The 24,571-nt window shown below is 42.7% G+C and overlaps 1 protein-coding gene across 2 annotated transcripts in view; it reads left to right on the top strand.

The window, feature by feature from the left end:
- IAH1 (isoamyl acetate hydrolyzing esterase 1 (putative)) overlaps positions 1-24,571 on the top strand; it is a 264,357-nt gene that overhangs the window by 110,226 nt on the left and 129,560 nt on the right. For both annotated transcript variants that reach the window (XM_078646786.1, XM_078646785.1), the window contains exon 2: positions 12,299-12,351. In XM_078646786.1, coding sequence (XP_078502912.1) covers positions 12,299-12,351 — 53 coding nt within the window. The remainder of the gene's footprint in view (positions 1-12,298; positions 12,352-24,571) is intronic.

Here is a 24,571-nt window from a genome sequence, read left to right as displayed (position 1 = left end):
CTGTGTGTGGGGTGTTCAAGGTAGGGTCTGAGTTCTGCTATTAAATCATTTATGCTGTCTTCCTCAAGCCTGTAATGTGTGTAGAGCTCCTCCTCAAGGCGCTGGGAGATGGTCACGCGCAAACGGAATATCCTCTCCTGCCGTAGCCTCCTCTGTGCAGCAGCTCTCAAACGCATCCTCCTTGCAATGATGTAAAGCCCCGCCATTGTGGCAAACAGTTTTTTGAATTCAGAGGCAGCTTAAATAGTTTGCACCTGGTTACCACCTGCTCCTACTTGGTGGTAATTGCGATTCTGTATTTAGCGAATTTCGAAAAATCGCTATTTGCGAATTTGTCATACATCGCATTACGATTTATTTTTAGCGAAAAATGCTGATCTGCGAATTTTCTGCGAGTTCCTAATTTAGCGAATATGCGTTAGCGATTTTCGCACAATTGGAATTCGCTATTGTGCAATATCGCTATTTATTCGCAGATTGGGACTTCTCGCACACGAGGGAATAGCATTTTTTGCGATTCCTTATTTTCGATGCGTTTTGCATTCATACATGCCGATGAGCATTTTCGCATTCGCAAACCCGCAAATTCGGCGAATTTCGGCCTTTGCGAATGCGAAAATGCTTGATACATATGGCCCTAGGCCTGGAGCATTAAGACCTCCAGATTCATACGGTTGAATCAAAATATCCCAAGCGACCCTGGGTTGCTTCCCGGCCCACAAAAGCTTAAGTACCAGCGAATGTAGTTGCCGAAAAAACGTTTTACTCAGTACCATAGGGATGTTGCTAAATAAAAACAGGAAACGTGGTAAGACCACCATTTTTAATAGCGAGATACGGCCCATCAAAGACAAAGGCAGCCCCTTCCATCTGTCCACATCGTCTTCTAGTTTAGATATGGCCACTCCATAGTTTTCGCGAATTAGTATGTCGGGGTCAGTATGTAGCCTAATGCCCAGGTAGCGGACCGGCTCAGTAGTCCACTGTATGGGATAATCCGGATCCACTCGTGTAGTGGAGGGAGTGAGTGGAAACATTACCGTCTTGTCCCAATTCACCTGAATCCCCGAGAGTGAGCCAAACAGTACCACTTCTCGCAAGACAGCCGAAAGATTGTCCTCCGGGTGCCTCACGTACAGCAGAGTGTCATCTGCATATGTAGACACTATAAGTTTGTACGTGGGGAATTGAATACCGCGGTGGCTATTGTACTCACGTAACGCACAGGCTAAGGGTTCCGCCACCAGGGCATATAATAGCGGGGAAAGCGGGCAGCCCTGTCGTGTGCCGCGTGCTACCAGGAAGGGGTCGGTTGTAAGCGAGGCTATGCGTATTCTAGCCGTAGGGCGGGCATACAGCGTGTTCAGGAGTTGCAAAAAAAGCTACTCCACTCCCATGCGGCGGAGCACCAAACGAAGGAAGGGCCATTCCACAAAATCGAAGGCCTTCTCCATGTCTAGAAAAACAGCCACCGCAGGGACGTCTAATCTCGTATGTTGAAACGCTGCGAACACCGTCCTAAGATTGTAAGACAGGTTTCGGTTAGGGACAAAACCCGCTTGCTCAGGGGCCACAAGGACTGGGAGCAGGGGGCTAAGTCGGTTCGCAATGACTTTAGCAAAAATCTTTGCGTCTACGTTTAACAGTGACAGCGGCCTATACGAGGTGCAGCAGTCGGGTGGCTTCCCAGGTTTAAGTATGGTCACGATTATAGCTTCCATCATTGACGGTGGCATCTCCTCCGCCTCTGCCATCTCCTCCACAAGCATCAAGAGTTTGGGGATCAACATCTCAGAAAAAGCTTTATAAAAAGAGGCCGGGAAGCCATCACTACCTGGAGCGCTTCCAGCCCTCATCGAGGATAACGCCAAGACTATTTCCTCTCTTCCAAACGGTCGAACCAGAAACTCCCGATGCGTGTTAGTCAGCTCAGGCAATTGGATATGCATCAGGTAGTCAAGGATCCGTTCTTCCGCAGCGGACCCCCTAGAGGCGTACAATGCGGCGTAATAATCTCTAAACCGTTCCGCCACTTGTCCATCTGTTAAAGCCTCATCTGCCCCCTCATCTCTCAGTGCAGGTATTCTATTGTCGCGCCTGCGTTGCTTCGGTCGCCGCGCCAGCACTGCCCCCGGGCGGTCCCCCTCTCCATAGGACCTAGCAGTGGCGTACTTCCCTAAATGCAGCACCTCAGCGTCTGCATCTTCATGATACTCCCGTAGAGTACGGGCCAGCACACTGGTCAGTTCGTCATCAGGGTTTTGTAGCCGGCGCTTCTCTATATCCCGCAGCTTAGTTTCTAGTAATGAGAGCCTGCCACGTATGGATTTGAGGACTCCCGCATGCTTAGCAATGGCCAGACCACGCATATAAGCTTTGAAAGCCTCCCATACCATGAGAAAGGAGGCCACTGACCCTACGTTCCTCTCAAAGAACATCTCGGCCTCATTCGCCATCTCCTCTCGGAAAGCCGCGTCTTGTAGCTCAAACGGGGGAAGTCGCCAACTAAACGGCGGGGGCGAGGCTTAAGTGCCTCCACCTTAACAAGCACTGGGGAGTGGTCTGAGTATGTGCGGGGCAATATTACACACGACTGCACATTGGGAAGGAGCGCGCCAGGAATCAGCCAATAATCTATTCTCGTGTGTATATTGTGCTTCGCCGAATAGTGCGTGTACCCTCCCTTACTCGTATGTTGTGTTCTCCAGACATCGTGCAGGTCTAACCTAATAGTTTCAGTATCTAGGGCACGCGCAGAGCTCGACGGCCTGCGATCTGGGCCATCCGACCTGTCTAGAGCAGGGTTTCGCAACATGTTAAAGTCACCTCCCCATAATACATGTCCTTCGCAGTGCTCCCTTATCTTGGATGCTAGGGTCAAATAGAAGGAAGGGCAATCGTAGTTTGGTCCGTATGTACATGAAAAGACATGCCCTTTCCAGTACATTTCGTGATGATGTATCTTCCTTCCGGATCCGTTACCACCGGTGTTATTGTCAGATCAGACCTAGGGTTCGCCCATGTTAAGACGCCGCGCGCATGTGATGTGAACCCTGCAGTGTGTGTGTGTGTGTGTCTGTGCAGCCCTCTATAAGTGAGCGGTGGGCTGTCTGGCCGCAAGTGAGTCTCCTGCAGTAGTGCAAGATCTACAGAGTGTCGTGAGAGGTATTGTAAGACTCGCCGGACCTTCCTGTGATCGTTGAGCCCTCGCACGTTCCACGTCAGAAGTGTAATGGAGTCCAAGTTGCGTGATAACTGAGTTACGTCAGGGGGGACATTGTGTGGAATATATTAGTGTGAATAGTCCATGACTCATAGTACCTTGACCTATATAATGTGCTCACAACCCTAATACGCCATACATATAAAACATCAAGACCTAACATGCATGCAATTAGGAGGCAAAGGCCTCGAACCCTTCCCCCCACCCACGCTTGCCCAACCCCAACATGGCCGCGCCCCGGATCCCCGCCACCCCCAGTCCTACCCTCCACCCCAAAAGAGCTGCAAACCCCCCCCCCTATCTCCCACCCCGCCGTCCACAACTCTTCAATATTAACAAATGCAAGCAACAATCCAAAAACAATAAAAAGAAAACCCCACTGCCAAAGAGGCAAGGTGGGGGAGGTGTATCGCACACAGGGGAGTAGGTAGACAGCCCACAAATTGTCACTAGTTAGGTATAGCATGAAAAAGAAAAAGCGCATTGCCCCGTCCCGCCCCCCGCGCCCCGGGATAACAATATTAGACAGCAGTCGGAACCCTATGTAGGGCGCAATATGTGTTCTACGTCCCGCAGAAAGGTCCTCTGTAGGCCATAACTGGCACCCCAAACTAACCAGATCCCTGCTAGACATGCATTCTATTTCCACAATCTGTCATGTCTGTTACACGTTACCAATATTCCTCTGCATATCAACCTCAAAAGTGCCTGTTACTGTAAGTAGGAGTAAACTGGCCAATAGCCCAAATTGAACATCAGTTCTGTGGCACCCGCCATAATGTAAAAAAACACCCCACAATAATATCACATCTTATACTGTGTCTCACTGTGACCATACATCACCCCACCGCGACACAACAGTGTCGCAGAGCTGCGGTCCATCTGCAGTGTAGCAACAGCCGGTGTCCCGAGTTGTATGGCAACTCACAGTAGTTCAGAAATGTGTAAGCGTCACTCCCACTGGCAATTCTCCAAATCAATCCTGCTCTTCCAGGGACCCACCCGAGGCCCCCTCGGTCGAGTCTTCGTTGGCAGAGCGGTGTCGGTCCCTGTGCCAGTCCTTCATGGCTTTCTGTAGTGCCTTAGGGTCAGTGAAAATAGTTGATCTCCCCTGTTGATTGATCCGAAGCTTAGCATGGCATAGTCGACCCCAAGTTCTCTCAGCTGTCGTAGGGACAAATTGTCGGCGTGCCTCTTGCACCCTGGCCGTGAAGTCCGGAAACAGGGCAGTGTGCTCCCCTCATACTGCAATGGTTGTTTCTCCCTGGCTAGCTTCAGAGCGGTGTCGCGGTCCCGGTTGTTTGAAAGCTTGGCCACAATAGGACGGGGGGGCACCCGGGTTAGGCCGCGGGCCCAGCGTGCGGTGTGCTCGCTCCACCACAAACATCCCAGAGAAGGCATCGTCTCCCAGTACCTTCTTTAAGAGGGCCTCTACAAACAGCTCCATATTGCCCGTTTGAGTATTCTCCGGAAGGCCTGTGAGGCGTATATTACATCTACTGGACCTCGCCTCCAGGTCCTCAGCTTTATCCTGTAGAAGCCGGAGCACCTTGCCCAGCTGTTTGTGCTCTGTGTCTAGGGTCGTCTGCGCTTCCTCAACCTCGCCAATACACCTCTCTGACATGTCCAGGCGTTCGGCGTGCTTATCTAGCCGTTCAGCCATGCGGTCCATACGGTATGTGAGGGCGTCCATTTTGGTCCCTAATGAGGCTATGCCGCCCTGCAAGTTCTTTTCCATTGCCAATAAGATGGAACGCAGGTCAGGTTCAGATGTTTCCCCCCTTGCCGCAGTCCCGTGCTCAGGATCCTCCTCACAGGCTGTGTCGTCTTTGGGTTTAGGTTTCTTACTGGAGTCGAAAGACAACTTAGGCTGGGTGCGGTCCGGGCGGCCCATATTTAAATCTCAGTGTATACCACCGATAGGAAGCACAGCCAAAGTATCCCTCAAATCCTATGCCCAATCGCGAAAGCAGAGGAGTGCGCGTCAGGGGAGTCAAGATAATATCAGCAATTCCTTACACAGTAATCTCCACTCTCAGTGCTGCGCCAAACTACACCCGGATTCCGGGCCCCAGCAACACAGGGCCTCCCCCCCTCCAGGCTCCAACGTGTTATGGCCGGACCCAGCAGCCAATATCAATAGGGTGTCCACACATGCCAGAGTTACAGAACAGGCACCGAGCACATGGCCGCCCAGCCCGGCGGCCAGGCCAAGAGACTCACAGCACTCCCCACCTCACAAAATGGCGCCGTGTAGTAGATGCCGGTGCAGCAGTCGTTGTGCACCAGGGAAGGAGCAATCCGCATGAGTACGTGTAGGCAACCCGAGGAAGGACAATCAGCGCTCTCCGTCTGCACTAGTGCCTCAAGCGCTCCAACCCGCAGTGTCTCTGGGGGAAACTGCAGCAGGTATCGCATCCCACGTTGCAGGAGGCCGCAGTCCAGGCAGTCAGGGATGAGGACAGCCCAGGGCCAAGTCGCGCTGTCTGCAGGGTCTGCCTCTGGACAACGCACCCTCCCAGTAGGGGGTCAAGGAGGGCTCGCAGCCTAGATATCTTGCTCTCCAACGTGCGTGCCCCGGCGCAGTGTCCCCAGTAGTGCCGTGGAAGTCCCTGTCTCGTCCGGAGAACCGGGGAGCGGGGGGGGCGAAAGACCCAATGGTCGGGTCCTCACCGTGACTGTCAATGCCCCCCCCCCGAAGTCCGCACACACCACCTACCGCTGCCTCAGGCCTCGACGCGGCGCCTCCAGGGGCCTCAATGGGGGAGGCCACGATCTCCGCTGCAGGTGGCGCGAAAATTGAGACCGCGGCTTAGCAGGCCCACCGCGCGTCTCCGTGTAGATCGTAGGGGGCCACAGTCCAGACTGTCAGGGGTGAGAGAATCCACGGGCCCCGTCGCACCATCCCCAGTTTCCACCGCAGCCTCCCGCACCCCCACAGCGGGCTCAAGGGTTTAGAGAGGGCCCACTTTCAGGTAGCGTGCACTCCAACGTGTGTGCCCCGGCAGCGCTGCATGTGTCCTTATCTCGTCCGGCAAACCTCCGAGTGGGAGGGAGGGGCAGGAGACCCGATGGTCGGTGGCCTTGCCGTGGCCACCGATGCCCCCTCCGAAGGCCGTACACCGCACTTGCCGCCGCCTCAGGCCCCAACAGAAGAGGTCTCGACCTCCGCTGCAGATGTCATGAAAATCGAGACCGCGGCCCAGCAGGCCCGCCGCGCGTCTCCGTGGAGGTCTCTCGAACTCCTCACAGCCGGGATCGAATCCGAGCCAAGTCGTCAGGTATCGGCGTGTAGAGTGAGCACCCACACCGGAGCTGTAGTTTAGCAAAATATTGTGACTGCTAGTCAGGATAATTTACAGGATCGCGTCCTAGGGCGGAGGAGCTCCGGACTTAGGCAGCCATCTCGGTTGCCGGCTAGCTCCGCCCCCCTACACATGCTAATTCACTCCATGGAATCTCATAATTCAATCCACTGGTATGAGTCTTCAACCTGAATACCCATCTCTGTTCCTTCTCGAATACGACTGGTTGTAACTTACCACCGCATTTCATAGATTCCAAAACGCACCACTCCATCTCATCCAGAGTGTGGTTCATCTCAAAGTAGTGCAAACTAATTTTTGTGGTGATTTTCTTTTTTTTTTTTTTTTTTTTACACTTGATTCTGCTCCTATGTTCAGTCTGCGTGTTTTTACTACTTTTGTTGTCATCCCCACATATCTTAATCTGCAGGGATATGTAATTGGGTAGATGCTATTCTTCGTATTTCAATTAGTATGTTTGTTCAGACTCCTCTTTTTCCCATTCCCCAATTCAATCTCTTTTAATGGTTTTGTCAGCCTACATACATTACAGTGTGTACCCAGGTTGTGTCCTGTTACAAGAGGTAGTTCCCATTCGCCATGTTTCTTTTGTGGTATTTGTCTTGTTCTGGACCAGTATGTCTCTCAGATTTTTTGTGCCTTTAAAAGGGAACCATGGGCGATCAAAATCTAATGTTCCACTGTTGATAATATTCCACCATTGTTAATGATCTTCCTGATTTTATAGGATTTACGAGGGAAAGTAGTGACAGTGGTAAATGCTTTTGATATTTCTGGAGGGTTTTGTTCCAATAATACATTTCTATGGTTGTTCCTGGCTCTTTTATGGGCCTTATTGATGCTAAATCGCAGGTATTTCCTGTTCTATAATTTTTCCCCCAGTTCATCGACTTGTTGATCATAATCTTTTACATAACTAAAATTTCTCAATTCCCCAAAAAAAGCGTAACAAACTGTTGCGGTCTTTTTCTTTCTTAAAAGTCTTTGTTTTTATCACCCCTTTGTCAATACGGATAGTCGGATCCAAGAAAAGATAGCTCCTGATCAGATATGTTCTTGGAGAATCTGAGCTACTGGTTAAGGGAATTAACCAACTCAACAACTCTTCTGATGTTGCTAGCTCTCCTCTTCACATTTATTTATTTATTTTGAAGGTTTTATATAGCGCGAACAAGACTCTCGCGAGTATCAGAGCGCTTTACAAGTCAAGCAGAGGGTAGGAAACACCACGATCAATGTGGGTACGTTAAAAATAGTTACAAATCGAGAAAGACAGTGCTAAGCTAGCGCCAACAAAAATAAACAGAAGGACGAATATGAGCGCAAGAAACAGTAAAAGAAAAATACATAACAGTGAATATACATAGAGTTCGCGTGAATTTAGCCATGGGGATAGCTTTCACTTCTCTTTTGAATGAGGCAGTTGAAGGGTTCATTCTTGTTTCACTGGGTAGAGCGTTCCATATTCTTGGAGCCATACCAGAGAAGGACCGGTTATACGTTTTTTTCTTGGCAAATCGTTGAGGTTGAAGGAGAAGAGTCTTGGCGCTCCTGGAAGATGTAGCAGGGCTGGAGCCCAGGAGTTTGAGGGGCCCACTGCTTCTCAGTTATGACTGTCTACCTTTAAAAAGGGGCATGGGAGATTATTTTCCTTTCTAGCATTACGACCAAGGTCACCCTTGCAAAAAAAGAGATATTTTATTAAGATATCATCAATAAGCCTGCACCACAGGGGGGTGTTATTTCTGTATTGGTTGTTGTCACATTAAATAACATGTTCTTCAAAATGAGACATGTATATACAGTCAGTCAGTCAAAATGCTTTTATTATCTGTTAAAAACCATAAAAAGACATATATACACATTTACAGATAAAATGAATAATTTAAGGCAGTGTTACATAGGAGTCCTAAAGCATGGTATGTACATAAAAATAGATAAAAAGGTTGAGAGAGTACAGACATAAAAGAGGACTATATGATTTGAAATAACAGTCGCATTGAACAATCCCTAGGCATTTTATTAGAAGGAACCTCATAATACAATGTTTAATTAACTAGAGAATCAGTAGTTTGTGAGCGTCAAATTTTTTATTTTGCGCACCTTGAATACCACATCGACAGAAGAAATCTAACGGTTGCAAACACTGTCAGAGGGGAGGTGTCATATTTGAGAATTCCGAATACCTCCCTGTAGTCCCTGAGGCCCCTAGATTTACAAAGTTGGATGATCCATTTGGCTCGTGCCTTAGAGTAAGAGGGACAGAAGAGCAGAACATGCAGATCTGTCTCACTACTGCCCCCACACACCCTGGGCAAGAACTCCCTGCTCGTGGCGCTTTAAACCACTTGTGTGTTACAGCCCTAAGTGGCAATGAACCTTGTCTAAACTGGATGTATAGTTTTTTAGCCAGACGGGGCTGAATATCATCCAAACATTTCTCAAAGTAAGGATGGACCTTAATATCCAAAAAGGTGTTGGTCAGCCTACCCAGAGAGGAGTTTGTTAATGTGAGATCAGTTCGGTAGCGCTTGAGTACCAAGCTCAACGATTTCTTGGAAATCAAGACGCGGTATCCTCAGGAGAAGACCACATGTCCCCCAGTCCAAGTGCCTAGCAAAGGTGCTTAATGTAGTTTAGCCAGGGGATTTTCCCCACACCCCTTATGGACAGGAGATCCCCTAAGTCGTCCCTATAGCTTATAGGCTCCGGAGTGGACCAAAGTCATCTCCAGTACAGAAGGGAACGGGTTGACACAATCTCCTGTATAGGTACCATACCTAGACCCAACCGTAAGGGGGTCAGGGGAGTACTCGAGGAAAGTTTCAAGAGGCGTCTGATGAAACTATTCTCAGTGAGAGAAAGCGGGGCAACGCCGACATGACCCCAAAGGTCTGCACCGTAGAGCGCACCCCCTCTCGCCTGGGCTTTATACAAGACAGAATAGGAGCACAAGTACCTCCCATCTAAGTCCCTTATACCTGTAGATATACGGTGTTCTCAAAGTGGAGGAAAATCTTCTTCAACTCTATAGATGTGCATTTAATAATGAAATGTATCTGTGTCTGAGATTTCCAAGCATTAGATCTCATAATTTCTTCCATAACCTCAAGAGTAGCATCTCGGGGAATGTTGGTATATACTGGTTCAGCGTCCAGGGAGATTAGTACTTCCATATTGCCCTTAAGATTGATGTCATTAATAAGATTAAGAAACCTTTTGTATTCTTCAGAAAAGTCAGAGTTTTTTCTACTAGAGAGCATAGAAAGTGGTTACAAAATTTAGATAGTGGCTCCAGTAAGGAGACAATCCCAGATACTACAGGGTAACCTGGTGTTGGAGAAAGCCTTTGTGCATTTTAGGTAATTTGTAAAAGCATTGTATTTTGACATGTTTATTGATGAGGAGCTCATCTTCCCATTTTGTGATCCAACCCATTGTTTCTCCCGCATTCCCTAGGGTTCTTAGTTCACATGATATCTGGAGTCTGATAGTTGTCTCAATTATACTTTTCTATAATCTGTGGTTGAGAGGACCACTACCACACAGCTCTTGTTGGCAGGTTTTGAGTCATTGTCCTCATTAGACAATGACTCAATGGCATTTCTCTCTTCCCTGGGCAGATTTATGAATGCACTCTTCCTCCCCATGTTCTTTATATCTTCCAGTATTGCCTGTTCAGAAGTGATTATCTCATTAGGAACTGTGTTGCTAGCTGGTGTAAAAGTTGAAGTGTTTCTCAGTCCTGCGTCTCCTATTTTCTCCAGTTCATCTCTGTTCGGAAAAAAAGCCTTTTAGATGACTTTTCCCCCCACAAATCTTAGTTCACAATTTAGACTGAATTTATCTTCCTGGGTGGTGGGAACAAAGCCAAATCCCTTGTTAACAACCTGATGTTCCATCCCTGTAAGTTATCTGGGTGTTAGATTATCAATTCAGTCATTCTCTGGTCCTTTGTCTTGCTGTGTATTATCATCTGGATTTTCCCTTGATCCCATTGGACATGTTGGTCCCTTCCTTTTGTTCTTCCTCTTACTTTGACCTAACCTCTGTCTAAAAAAGAATGGGCAAATGGGACAATTGGTCTCAGGGGGAACATTGGAATCTGTTGTGGCCACATGGGTTGGAGAAATTGGTGTAGTCCCATCTGATTGTGTGGCTCACTGGTTAGAGGCGGCAGGCCTGAGAGCAGAAGTCAGCCTGGGACCAGGGTTCAATTCCCGACGCGGCAGGGTCGTGGACCTTGGTCAGCGGACTCGATAATTCTCGCTTCGGTGCTTACTCTAATCAGGGGTTCCACTCGGCAACTCTGGGCATTAGCTTGCCTAATCTCCACAACGGCCCCACCAATTCTGGGGATGCCTGGCTCCACCTTGGGGACTCCCAGCAAGGGACCATCCCACAGGGAAAGCCAGGACGGGTTCCCCAGAGTTATACAGCGCCGGGACGCCCCGTTGCTGGGGCAGCTGTGCGCTTTACAAGTATACTACATTTACATTTACATTTACATTTACATGATGACCATAGTTTCTACGAGGGCCTCTCCTTTCCTCATCACTATTCCAACCATCTAAACTGAAGGTGCTGCCAAAAGATTTTCTCTTCCTTTTCTGTGCATTATCCCCTTCATCTATGGTAGAGTCTCATTCTGCCCAGAAGTATTCCCTTATGTATGGGTATATTCTTTCTCTGCTGAACCTTTTAATTTCTCTTTTGTAACTTGGTGATTTCTTTGTTGCATCAAAAAATCCCTTTGTTCATTAACTTCCGAGTTGATCTCTGCAAGATGGGTCTTAAAAGTTGTGATTTGTAAACTGCTTTTCAATGCATTTTCCGCAACATTAATCTTGATTGTAGGGCATCTGTTAATCTCTTAGTCGTATTAATTATCAGTACCGACCATTCATGGGTGCATTTCCAAGCTATCTGTGACCATTCACGACATAACACCAAATCATCAAAAAAGATGGGCAGAATCGTTTTAAGTGAGGCCTTTTACATCTTCCATGACTGGGATGTGGGTGTGTGTGAATTCTATTTATGGGGTATGTAACCTCCTCAGACACAATTGATGACTATTCTAAGAATTTTCTCTGGTGTCCCGGGGCTGATCTGCCGTGCATGAAACCATACATTAAATAGAGGGGCTGGTAGTTATTCGGTCCAGCACACACACACTCCCTACTCCAGTAACCCTAAAAAAAATAGTTTGCTGTTCCTATATAGAAAGACCACTTCATCTCCTCTGATTCACCCAGTGGAAGAGTACTCCTATAAAACCAGATAAAACATTAGAGGTCCATGCTCTGTAAATACGATGGCTCTTTTGTGTAGTAGGAAGCATAACAACTGTAGCTAACAGTCTAGCCTAGGTGATGTATGACTCCAGCTCCAGCCTTGTTGCATCTCCTACACTTTCATGCAGCTGAGAAATTTGCAACTATGCTTATACTAACCACTCAGCCACCAGGCAGTGGACACACTAGTGAGATGTCACAGATCAGTTCAAAAGACATGGAACAACCTGAAAATTCATCAGAACAGACATAATTGCAGCAAGCCGGGTGGTAGGGTTATTGTTACATCTTCAGTAATGTGCTTAAAAGGGAGATGATTGAGGAAAATGTCAATAAACTGCAACTGTTCTTTTAGCAATATTCTAGGAACTGCTGGTGTGAGCTTACATGAAAATGACAACTACTAGCAAGAAAAAATGACATAATTAGTCTTTTTTTAAATTTTCCTATAGTTCGCGTTTGAATCAAATGGATGGGGGACAATACTCGCTGGAAAGCTGGCCAGGTAAGCATTATGTTGCAAGTCATTCATTGCCGGAAAATCTGTTGCCTTGTTTAAGTTGCCAATATATAATTCTGACTCTCCAGGGAAGACTGGTTATTAATCGGAGAGATTACATTTCCTTCATGTTTACACCACATCTCTGATACTAGTGTTTTGAAAGCTTTACTAGCTACTAAATGGGTACAGTATGTGCTCCAGCCCATCTAAATCATTTATGGGCTGGGATGGAACGCACACCTGCATGAACTAACACATATTTTCCCTTGCACCTAAAGGCAATGTTTCTGGTTACATTTGATAGATACATGTCAAAGGAGAAGATACTAATGTTAAGTTAAAACCATATCTCTCATTTGAATTAAATATATGTTTAATATCAAACTGACAATTTAGTGTTGCTATCTATGCAGTAATTTCCCCATCCACACTTTGAAAAAAAACTACTTATAATGCAAACTTCCACGTGCAATGTGTGCCTTCACCCAGTTTAATAAAAAAATGTCTCTATAAGGGCTCAACAAGATAAGGTATGACTACTGACCTCATGTCCCTCTTTTGAGTCATAAGTTCTAATTGAGAAAGGGTCAGCAAAGCCTTTCATAGAATAGCATGATAGTTGTTGACCTTTTATTGGCAAATCTGTGGTATTACTATTAACTGCCTACATTTGCTCATTTAAAAAAACAGCCTGATTTTGAACTGTATCGTGCCCCACTAAATTTGAAAATACATAATTAAAAAAAGAATAAGATATGATGATCAAAATACAAATGCATTTTATAAATCCAATAAGAACATATGCAAATAAAAAAACTGAGCAATGAAAAATCTTCAGTAACCACATCTTTTTCGGAAACTGGGATCAACTTTGTAGGATCAGGCTCAGCTAAAATAAATGAGACCGTGGGCTATTTAGAAGAAATGCATATATTTTTTATATAATATTTTGCAATTAAAATAATGATGATTGCTAATGACCGTGTTACCTTGTTCTTCAAATTGCAGGCATACCTTTGATAACTTTGCGAACAGGCTCTCGTCTTCGTAATGTGATATTCAATTACTTGGCGCGTCCTTTTGTGATACAGAGTTTCAGGTCATATTTATGAGCTGTGAATAAACAAAGTGCTTGATTTACCAAACGCGTTATTAAGGCTGTTGTTGACTGCGATATTTTATTCTTTAAGAAAAGCCGGCGTACCTTTGAAGGCTTCAATCACGGGCTTTCGTCTTCCTGTTGTGTTTACTTAGCGCGTCCTTCTGTAATACAGAATTTTGGTTCGAATTTAGACATCGCTCACAATCTTAAATTGCATCTATCTGAGAAGCAGGGTTCGAGTGGAATCGCTTTTACCTTGCTAATATTCTGTTCGCTCTTATCTGGTTCCTCGAGATAGAGTGGCGGCATTTGCAATTGGAAGCATCTCATAAATGGCTTCTTTCTTTTGAATCATGGGTGTTGTGGTTCTCAATGGCATATACATGCATTTGGGATAACAAGTTTTCGTGTAACTAAGCAGTGCATTCTTTGCATTGTAGTATTTTATATGCTTGCCAATTCTGTCCTACTGTTTAGACCCACAGTTGCGCTGTTAAATTTCAGAATTAAATACGCCTCTTTGCGTAGTAGCAGGTTTTCAATATCTGTCAAGGTTTTTGAAGCTTTAAAACTTGCCAGTACTGTCCATTTAAATTGCATTTCTTTGTGGCTTTTTTCCACAAAGTGTTCTACCATGGACGCGGTCATAACTTTTTTCTTTATTCTGGATCGGTGTTGGGTGATTCTTGAATCAACTTGTTGGTTGGTTTTCCCTATATAGATTTTTTTGCAAGGGCAAATGATTGCGTAAACTGCATTTTTTGTCATGCAGTTTGTGAAATCAGTGTGTTTCCATCTTACGTTATCATGGACAAATTCTGTACCTTCTATGGTGTCACTGCGGGCAATGCAGTTTCCGCAATTGCGATGTCCTTCAATAGGCTTTAAATTCCATTGAGACAATAAATTACTTTTAGGTTTTGGTAGAGCGGTGTCAGCTCTAATTATTTGTTGGCCAGAGCTTGGATTTTTCTTCCATGCGAAGAGTGGTTTGGAGATCGGGCACTCTAAGTTTTCTAATAAATGCAGTTCTTTAAGATGGTTTGTCTAAATCTGTTAGTCTTTGGACTATACGTTGAAACACATACTAATCTATACAACATTTTATTATCTTTTACATGGAGCAGACATTCTCTAGGCATAAATCTCGCTCTTTTAGTTGTGTTTAAGCAGTTTTTTTTAATAACCTCGCTTTTCCATTTCTTTACAGAATGACGCATCATGTTTTTCGAATTCTGGTGTCATGAGGCAGTTTCTCCTAATTCTAAGTAGTTGCCCATATGGGAGGTTCTCCTTTAGACTCTTCGGGTGAGCACTTTTATAGTGCTGAATTGCGTTCTTGTCAGTCTCATTTTTATACAATGTAGTCTTCAATTCATTCTCAACAGGTTTCACCTCTACATCCAGAAAGGTCAAGTTGGGTATGCTGGATTGTATAGAAAATGTAATGTCTGCATGTCTTAAATTTATCCATTCATGGAACGACGTCAATTCAATCTGGCTGCCTTGCCATAGGCACCAGACGTCATCAATGTACCGTAGCCATTGTGTTATATTCTTTTTGTATGGATTGTTGTTTTCAATGAACTTGTCTTCATATTGAGCCATGAAGAGGACCGCCATCTATGGAGCAAGAGGACATCCCATGGCGGTCCCCTTCACTTGTACATAGAATTGATCCTCAAATTTAAAATAGTTTTTCTTCAAAGTCAAATCTGCTAGTTGAACAATAAATTCTGTTGGAACCCTGTGGGGTCGCATTCTTTTCTCCAGATACAGTTGGATCACTTCCAGAGCTTCTTCTTGGGGTATTTGGGTATAAAGGGAAGTGACATCAAAAGTCACCATTATCTGAGTTTTTTCATTAAATGAGGTTCCTTCAATTTTTGTGATGAAATCGGTTGTGTCTCGTAAATATGACGGAACTTTTGCCAGAAATGGCTTCAGGAAATAATCAACATATTTTGCAATTGGCTCAAATATTGAATCGCACCCGAGACTATCAGCCTCCCATGTGGATTTTCTAGACTTTTATGAATTTTTGGCACAAAATAAAGTATTGGTGTCCTTGGAATTTTTTTATCAAGAAGTCATGTTCTTTGGGGCCAAGGTAACCTTCTTCTAAGCCATACCATGTTGTGTTTCTAGAACGTCTTTGATATGTTGTCAGGGCTCTTCGTGATTCAATGGAAGTGTAGTAGTCTTCTTTAACAACAAAAGTGCCAAATTTGAAATGGATACCAAGGCATTCAACATCGAGCAAGTGTACCCATTCCTCAAAGAAGACTACTACACTTCCATGATTCACGTGATTCAGTGGAAGTGTAGTAGTCTTCTTTGACGAATGGGTACACTTGCTCGATGTTGAATGCCTTGGTATCCATTTCAAATTTGGCACTTTTGGCACTTTTGTTGTTAAAGAAGACTACTACACTTCCATTGAATCACGAAGAGCCCTGTCAACATATCAAGGACGCTCTAGAAACCGGTTTAGTACCTTCTCAGAAACCTCTTCATCGGATTCCTCAGGAGAACAAGACCCAAGAGAGGGTCCCTCAAAAAAACAGGTGTCTTTTTTAGAGAGAGGCGGAAAGGAATCGAGTACAAGATTTAAACAACCGTGGGAAATGCACACCCAGAATCGGTTTTACAATTCATATACAATTCTACCATAGTCAAACTTTCTCTAAAACAACTGTTAAAAGAGGAGGAAGCAGTGTTAAAGCTTGGATTAAAGTTTGTCCCAAATAAAAGAACGGACTATACAAAACTCAAATTAGAAGCTATTGAATTTTGCTGGCAGAATGGATTGAAAGCATTTTTTGCAAATAGTGATTCTGCACCCATTGCAGAAACCACAGGCCTTAGAAACAAGTCCAAATTTGATCCAACACAAAAAAATCCAAAGGAGATTTATGCTTTTGAACGAACAATTCTGTCATCTATTACCAAAATGGAGAAGAATAAGAAACATTTAAATTAAAATCTTAGTTCCAAACAACAGGCGGTTATTAAAGAGCTCAAAACTGATTCTTCAATAATAATTAAGAAGGTGGATAAGGGCGGTGCAGTGGTCATCTGGCCCAGAGAGATGTACCTAACTGAAGGAATGAACCAAGTGACCAACACAACATGGTATCGACCGCTGGATGAAGATCCAATGCTGAATTTAAAATCAAAGAGCATGGAAATAGTCCAACCAGGCTTAGAAGAAGGTTACCTTGGCCCCAAAGAACATGACTTCTTGATAAAAATTCCAAGGACACCAATACTTTATTTTGTGCCAAAATTAATAAAATTCTAGAAAATACACCAGGGATCTGATAGTCTCTGGGTGCGATTCAATATTTGAGCCAATTGCAAAATATGTTGATTATTTCCTGAAACCTATCTTAAGAGTCTGAGACCCTTAACCTCAGCGCACTTTTTCTAGGCGCGGTTGTCTCAACGACACTCCGCTTAATTTTTAACACATTCAAAAACAGACTTTAAATTCTCAACATTCGAATTTTATCATGGTTATAAACAAAAAATGATTCAAAACATTGTACAAATTAACTCTGACAAAGCATTATTCATTCAATGCATGATTTTTCTAACATTTACAAATTCAAAACAAACATATTTCTATTGCGTTGATGACTTTTTCTTTTTCGCCCAATGCATTTCAAGCTCTTAAAGCTCTTCCTCAGGGGCCTGTAAACTGAATGATAATTTAATGTTACTACCTGCATAATACAGAAACCCAAAACGTCATTATGTACAGGGAAGTGTTTCCAAAGTCTCTCAAGAGAACATGCTAGAGTATTTAAAACCAAAGATCACCCACACCACTGTGAAATAAAGTTTCAATCTCCTGAAATTTCAAAAAAACAACTCACTGTTATCACTGTCACCAAAATGAATCTAGAACGGAAATAAACACAAAGCATACGGTTTGTACCTCGCAACTACTTTTTACCCGGTGTCTCTGAGTGGGACTCAACTATCACTGTGTTCACCCTCAACTGTGGGTGAACACTGAAAAAGGACTCTAACTACATCCAGTACTTACAAAAACTACGGGCGCCATGTTGAAGGAGGAAAAACGGCTAGTGCTCCAACACTATCAAACTAGAAGGTCTACTTCCCTAACAAAAATCTAATTTAAGAAATAATAAGAGAGTAGTGTGATAGAAAAAAGACAAATCAAAGAATAGAAAAATTAGAAAAATTATGCCATAATACATGTCTTTGCCTACTCATGCATGTTTCTAATATCATCACCATATGCAGTGCTCGCATCTTACTGATGCAGGTTCATAGGCACGAAGATTCAAATGAAACACGATAGATCTACTTTTTCATTTAACCCTTTGGGTTCTTGTGATGACAAAAATCTGATCCAGTGTATCTCTCTTTGGAGGAGGGACCTTGTGAGATCAACCCCCTCATATGTCTTAACAATTTCCAGTATGGAGTACCTGATTTGAGCAATGCTATGGTTGTTATCATTCCAGTGTTTTGACAAATTGCTTTTTACATTTTTATTCCTTATTGTGCTCTTATGTTCCGTTATTCGTTTTTTCAATTTTCTCTCAGTTTTCCCTACGTAAATTTTCCCGCAGGGACATTTAATATAGTAGACTAGGTTATTTGAATTGCAATCCCCGTTGTAATGAAGTGTGATTTCTTTTCCAGTTTGTGGATGATGTAACTTATTTCCAACAATCACATTAGAACAATGTACACAATTCTGGCATTTCTTCATTCCTCTGTAGGTTCCTTCAGTCTCTCTTGTCGGAGTCATCAATAATTCTTTGAGGTTCTTTGACCTTGTGTATGCGAAAATTGGTTTTTTGTCAAAAATGCCATTGAAGTCATCTTCATTCTTTAAAAGATCCCAATGTTTATTGATGATTGATTTTACTCTTTGGGACGATGTAGAAAATTTTGACACAAACACGTGCCTATCCATAGTTTTTTTAGGTTTCTGAATTAACAAGTTGTCTCTACTGTATGAATCGATCCTATTTTTAGCTATGGATAAAATGTCATCTGGGTAACCACGTTCTTTGTATCGTTGGTGTTGTACTGTTAGATTTTCCTTTAAATCTTCCTCTTGGGAACAAATTCTTTTGATTCGCATATATTGTGACACCGGTAGATTGTTTTTCAGGTTCTGGGGATGAAAACTTTGAAATAACAACGAGTTGTTCACATCTGTGTCCTTTCTGAAAACTTTCGTGATGATCTGGGTATCTTCAATCTTAATCAGAACGTCTAGAAATGGCAATTCCTTGTCACTTATGGCGTGAGTGAACTCTATGTTCTCTTCACAATGATTAAGTCTGTCAATTTCATGTTCTAGGCTTTCTTGTGTTCCAGACCATAATACAAATATATCATCTATGAATCTGCGATATAAGATAGCATGTTCCTTCCAAGCATCATTCGTATATATATGATCCGCCTCAAATTTTGCCATATAGGTATTCGCATATGCCGGTGCCCCAGCAAATCCCATGGACGTTCCGTTCTGTTGAAAATAAAATTTGGATGCCCATTCAAAATAACTGTGGTATAAACAAAAATGTAACAATTCCAAAATGAAAACTCTTTCTGCTTTTACTGATGGTTGTTGTAGCAGAGCCCACTCCACTGCCTCCATACCAGATTGATGGGGAATAGAGGTGTACAGCGACTTGACGTCGATGGTACACACTAAAGTAGAGCCTGGTAATTGAATCTCCTTCAATGTTAGTAAAAAATCGTTGGTGTCCTTAATGTAAGACGGCCATTTCTGGACGAATTGTTGAAGAAATTTGTCAATGTATTGACCTAGTGGTTCAAACACTGTCCCACATCCGGTCACAATAGGGCGCATAGGTGGATCGTATAGATTTTTGTGCACCTTGGGGAGCATATAGAGACGTGGTCTTCTCGGAAATTGCACGGTCAAATATTGTTTGGTCTTAGCAGTGATGTGCCCTAATTCAAGGGCATTCGTCAAAATGTCATTGAGGGTAACTTGTAAATCTTCAATGGGATCTTTGTCCAACTCAAAATAAGTAGAAGTGTCAGCCACATGTTCTTCCACCTTGTGAATGTACATTGTTCTGTCCATCACTATGATGGCACCTCCTTTATCTGCTTTCTGGATAAGAATGCTCTTGTTTTCCTGTAGTCCTTTTAGAATGGTTTTATCATATACAGAAAGATTCTTTCTTTTGGTTTTCCTCAAATTCACACTTTCCAGATCGTTTATTACTGATTTTTCAAAAGCTTCCAAGATTTTGTGGGTTGTTGGTGCTTGGAATTTTGATTTGGGTTTGAATTCCAGAAATTCAGGTTCTTCTTTGTCTGTCGAAGGTGGCATAATGTTGGTGAAAAAATGTCTTAATTTTAGGACACGCATAAATTTATAGAATGCTACCTCAATTTCAAGTTTGTTGGTGTCGTACGTGGGTACAAACCCTAATCCTTTATTGAGTACCCTCAATTCATCTTTGGTCAATTCGGTTTTAGAAATATTTAAAACCAGGTTTATCTCATGCTCCTTGTGCGCGCTCCTTCGACCTCCTCTCCTTGTTTTTGCACTGTTTGCTTTTTTGGTGGTTGTTTCCCTGGTGGTTGGCTGGAGTCTCCTCCCTGGGCTAAAAAAGGCTTACTGGGACCTGCTGTTTTGGATGAATCAGTTGTAATTGTTGATGCTTGTGGATCCAACATTTGTGTTTGGGCTGTTGGTCTGTTTGAATTTAAATCGCTATCAGAAACTAGACTTTCTTCAGATATTGTGACTACTTTTTTCTTTTGATATGTTCTCCGTTGTGCATATACCTCGGCCCATGTATATACCTCGTTTAACTTATAGTACAGAGTATCTCGTTTGAACTTTCGTAATTTACCTTCCTGCAGCTCTTTTGAATATTTGTCTAGTTTAGTAGTGATGTCTTCTAGTGATTTGTCCCAGTCTGCCTTATCCATCCGTGATTCCAAATTTTGTTTAATTTCTTCAATCTCATGTGCTAATTCATGAATGGCTTTAGCTAGTTCCTCCACCAGTAACAGAATCAAATCCAAAGAGCATTTATTTAAGATGGAATACCACCTCTCCATAAACTCCTTGTTTAGGTGAAATCTATTCAACATAGGTTTAATTGACATCCTTAGCCCTCGTGGAATTCTTTTTACCCTATGATACTGTACCAGGGTTGATGCGTGCAATTTTTGGTTGATTTCCCGTTTTGCGAGAAATTCTAATTGTTTAAGTTGTTGGATGATGGTGTTTCCCTGTACATTCGAAGTTCTGACATCCTGTATAAGTGCGTAAATGTCATCCGCTTGTTCAGGTGTATATGCTAAAGTTGTTGCTCTGATATCTGTGATGCTTGAAATTTGCTCAAAGGCCATGATTGGTGCTTTCACTCCTTGTGGACAAAGTCTCAAAATGTATTGTAGATGGGAGGAGCACTCAATTTTTTATCACGAAGATTAATAATGAATATAAACTATTTTACAAATTGTGATTTTTTAGGCTATCAGCGTGCTGCTGTGGTGGCACGTATGTCCTGTTACGCGCCTGAACTGAAACCTATCTTAAGAGTCTGAGACCCTTAACCTCAGCGCACTTTTTCTAGGCGCGGTTGTCTCAACGACACTCCGCTTAATTTTTAACACATTCAAAAACAGACTTTAAATTCTCAACATTCGAATTTTATCATGGTTATAAACAAAAAATGATTCAAAACATTGTACAAATTAACTCTGACAAAGCATTATTCATTCAATGCATGATTTTTCTAACATTTACAAATTCAAAACAAACATATTTCTATTGCGTTGATGACTTTTTCTTTTTCGCCCAATGCATTTCAAGCTCTTAAAGCTCTTCCTCAGGGGCCTGTAAACTGAATGATAATTTAATGTTACTACCTGCATAATACAGAAACCCAAAACGTCATTATGTACAGGGAAGTGTTTCCAAAGTCTCTCAAGAGAACATGCTAGAGTATTTAAAACCAAAGATCACCCACACCACTGTGAAATAAAGTTTCAATCTCCTGAAATTTCAAAAAAACAACTCACTGTTATCACTGTCACCAAAATGAATCTAGAACGGAAATAAACACAAAGCATACGGTTTGTACCTCGCAACTACTTTTTACCCGGTGTCTCTGAGTGGGACTCAACTATCACTGTGTTCACCCTCAACTGTGGGTGAACACTGAAAAAGGACTCTAACTACATCCAGTACTTACAAAAACTACGGGCGCCATGTTGAAGGAGGAAAAACGGCTAGTGCTCCAACACTATCAAACTAGAAGGTCTACTTCCCTAACAAAAATCTAATTTAAGAAATAATAAGAGAGTAGTGTGATAGAAAAAAGACAAATCAAAGAATAGAAAAATTAGAAAAATTATGCCATAATACATGTCTTTGCCTACTCATGCATGTTTCTAATATCATCACCATATGCAGTGCTCGCATCTTACTGATGCAGGTTCATAGGCACGAAGATTCAAATGAAACACGATAGATCTACTTTTTCATTTAACCCTTTGGGTTCTTGTGATGACAAAAATCTGATCCAGTGTATCTCTCTTTGGAGGAGGGACCTTGTGAGATCAACCCCCTCATATGTCTTAACAATTTCCAGTATGGAGTACCTGATTTGAGCAATGCTATGGTTGTTATCATTCCAGTGTTTTGACAAATTGCTTTTTACATTTTTATTCCTTATTGTGCTCTTATGTTCCGTTATTCGTTTTTTCAATTTTCTCTCAGTTTTCCCTACGTAAATTTTCCCGCAGGGACATTTAATATAGTAGACTAGGTTATTTGAATTGCAATCCCCGTTGTAATGAAGTGTGATTTCTTTTCCAGTTTGTGGATGATGTAACTTATTTCCAACAATCACATTAGAACAATGTACACAATTCTGGCATTTCTTCATTCCTCTGTAGGTTCCTTCAGTCTCTCTTGTCGGAGTCATCAATAATTCTTTGAGGTTCTTTGACCTTGTGTATGCGAAAATTGGTTTTTTGTCAAAAATGCCATTGAAGTCATCTTCATTCTTTAAAAGATCCCAATGTTTATTGATGATTGATTTTACTCTTTGGGACGATGTAGAAAATTTTGACACAAACACGTGCCTATCCATAGTTTTTTTAGGTTTCTGAATTAACAAGTTGTCTCTACTGTATGAATCGATCCTATTTTTAGCTATGGATAAAATGTCATCTGGGTAACCACGTTCTTTGTATCGTTGGTGTTGTACTGTTAGATTTTCCTTTAAATCTTCCTCTTGGGAACAAATTCTTTTGATTCGCATATATTGTGACACCGGTAGATTGTTTTTCAGGTTCTGGGGATGAAAACTTTGAAATAACAACGAGTTGTTCACATCTGTGTCCTTTCTGAAAACTTTCGTGATGATCTGGGTATCTTCAATCTTAATCAGAACGTCTAGAAATGGCAATTCCTTGTCACTTATGGCGTGAGTGAACTCTATGTTCTCTTCACAATGATTAAGTCTGTCAATTTCATGTTCTAGGCTTTCTTGTGTTCCAGACCATAATACAAATATATCATCTATGAATCTGCGATATAAGATAGCATGTTCCTTCCAAGCATCATTCGTATATATATGATCCGCCTCAAATTTTGCCATATAGGTATTCGCATATGCCGGTGCCCCAGCAAATCCCATGGACGTTCCGTTCTGTTGAAAATAAAATTTGGATGCCCATTCAAAATAACTGTGGTATAAACAAAAATGTAACAATTCCAAAATGAAAACTCTTTCTGCTTTTACTGATGGTTGTTGTAGCAGAGCCCACTCCACTGCCTCCATACCAGATTGATGGGGAATAGAGGTGTACAGCGACTTGACGTCGATGGTACACACTAAAGTAGAGCCTGGTAATTGAATCTCCTTCAATGTTAGTAAAAAATCGTTGGTGTCCTTAATGTAAGACGGCCATTTCTGGACGAATTGTTGAAGAAATTTGTCAATGTATTGACCTAGTGGTTCAAACACTGTCCCACATCCGGTCACAATAGGGCGCATAGGTGGATCGTATAGATTTTTGTGCACCTTGGGGAGCATATAGAGACGTGGTCTTCTCGGAAATTGCACGGTCAAATATTGTTTGGTCTTAGCAGTGATGTGCCCTAATTCAAGGGCATTCGTCAAAATGTCATTGAGGGTAACTTGTAAATCTTCAATGGGATCTTTGTCCAACTCAAAATAAGTAGAAGTGTCAGTCACATGTTCTTCCACCTTGTGAATGTACATTGTTCTGTCCATCACTATGATGGCACCTCCTTTATCTGCTTTCTGGATAAGAATGCTCTTGTTTTCCTGTAGTCCTTTTAGAATGGTTTTATCATATACAGAAAGATTCTTTCTTTTGGTTTTCCTCAAATTCACACTTTCCAGATCGTTTATTACTGATTTTTCAAAAGCTTCCAAGATTTTGTGGGTTGTTGGTGCTTGGAATTTTGATTTGGGTTTGAATTCCAGAAATTCAGGTTCTTCTTTGTCTGTCGAAGGTGGCATAATGTTGGTGAAAAAATGTCTTAATTTTAGGACACGCATAAATTTATAGAATGCTACCTCAATTTCAAGTTTGTTGGTGTCGTACGTGGGTACAAACCCTAATCCTTTATTGAGTACCCTCAATTCATCTTTGGTCAATTCGGTTTTAGAAATATTTAAAACCAGGTTTATCTCATGCTCCTTGTGCGCGCTCCTTCGACCTCCTCTCCTTGTTTTTGCACTGTTTGCTTTTTTGGTGGTTGTTTCCCTGGTGGTTGGCTGGAGTCTCCTCCCTGGGCTAAAAAAGGCTTACTGGGACCTGCTGTTTTGGATGAATCAGTTGTAATTGTTGATGCTTGTGGATCCAACATTTGTGTTTGGGCTGTTGGTCTGTTTGAATTTAAATCGCTATCAGAAACTAGACTTTCTTCAGATGTTGTGACTACTTTTTTCTTTTGATATGTTCTCCGTTGTGCATATACCTCGGCCCATGTATATACCTCGTTTAACTTATAGTCCAGAGTATCTCGTTTGAACTTTCGTAATTTACCTTCCTGCAGCTCTTTTGAATATTTGTCTAGTTTAGTAGTGATGTCTT

This window comes from Lissotriton helveticus, chromosome 6 (genome assembly GCF_964261635.1).
Source record: "Lissotriton helveticus chromosome 6, aLisHel1.1, whole genome shotgun sequence".
NCBI lineage: Eukaryota > Metazoa > Chordata > Amphibia > Caudata > Salamandridae > Lissotriton > Lissotriton helveticus.
This window is presented reverse-complemented; position numbering and strand designations above follow the sequence as displayed.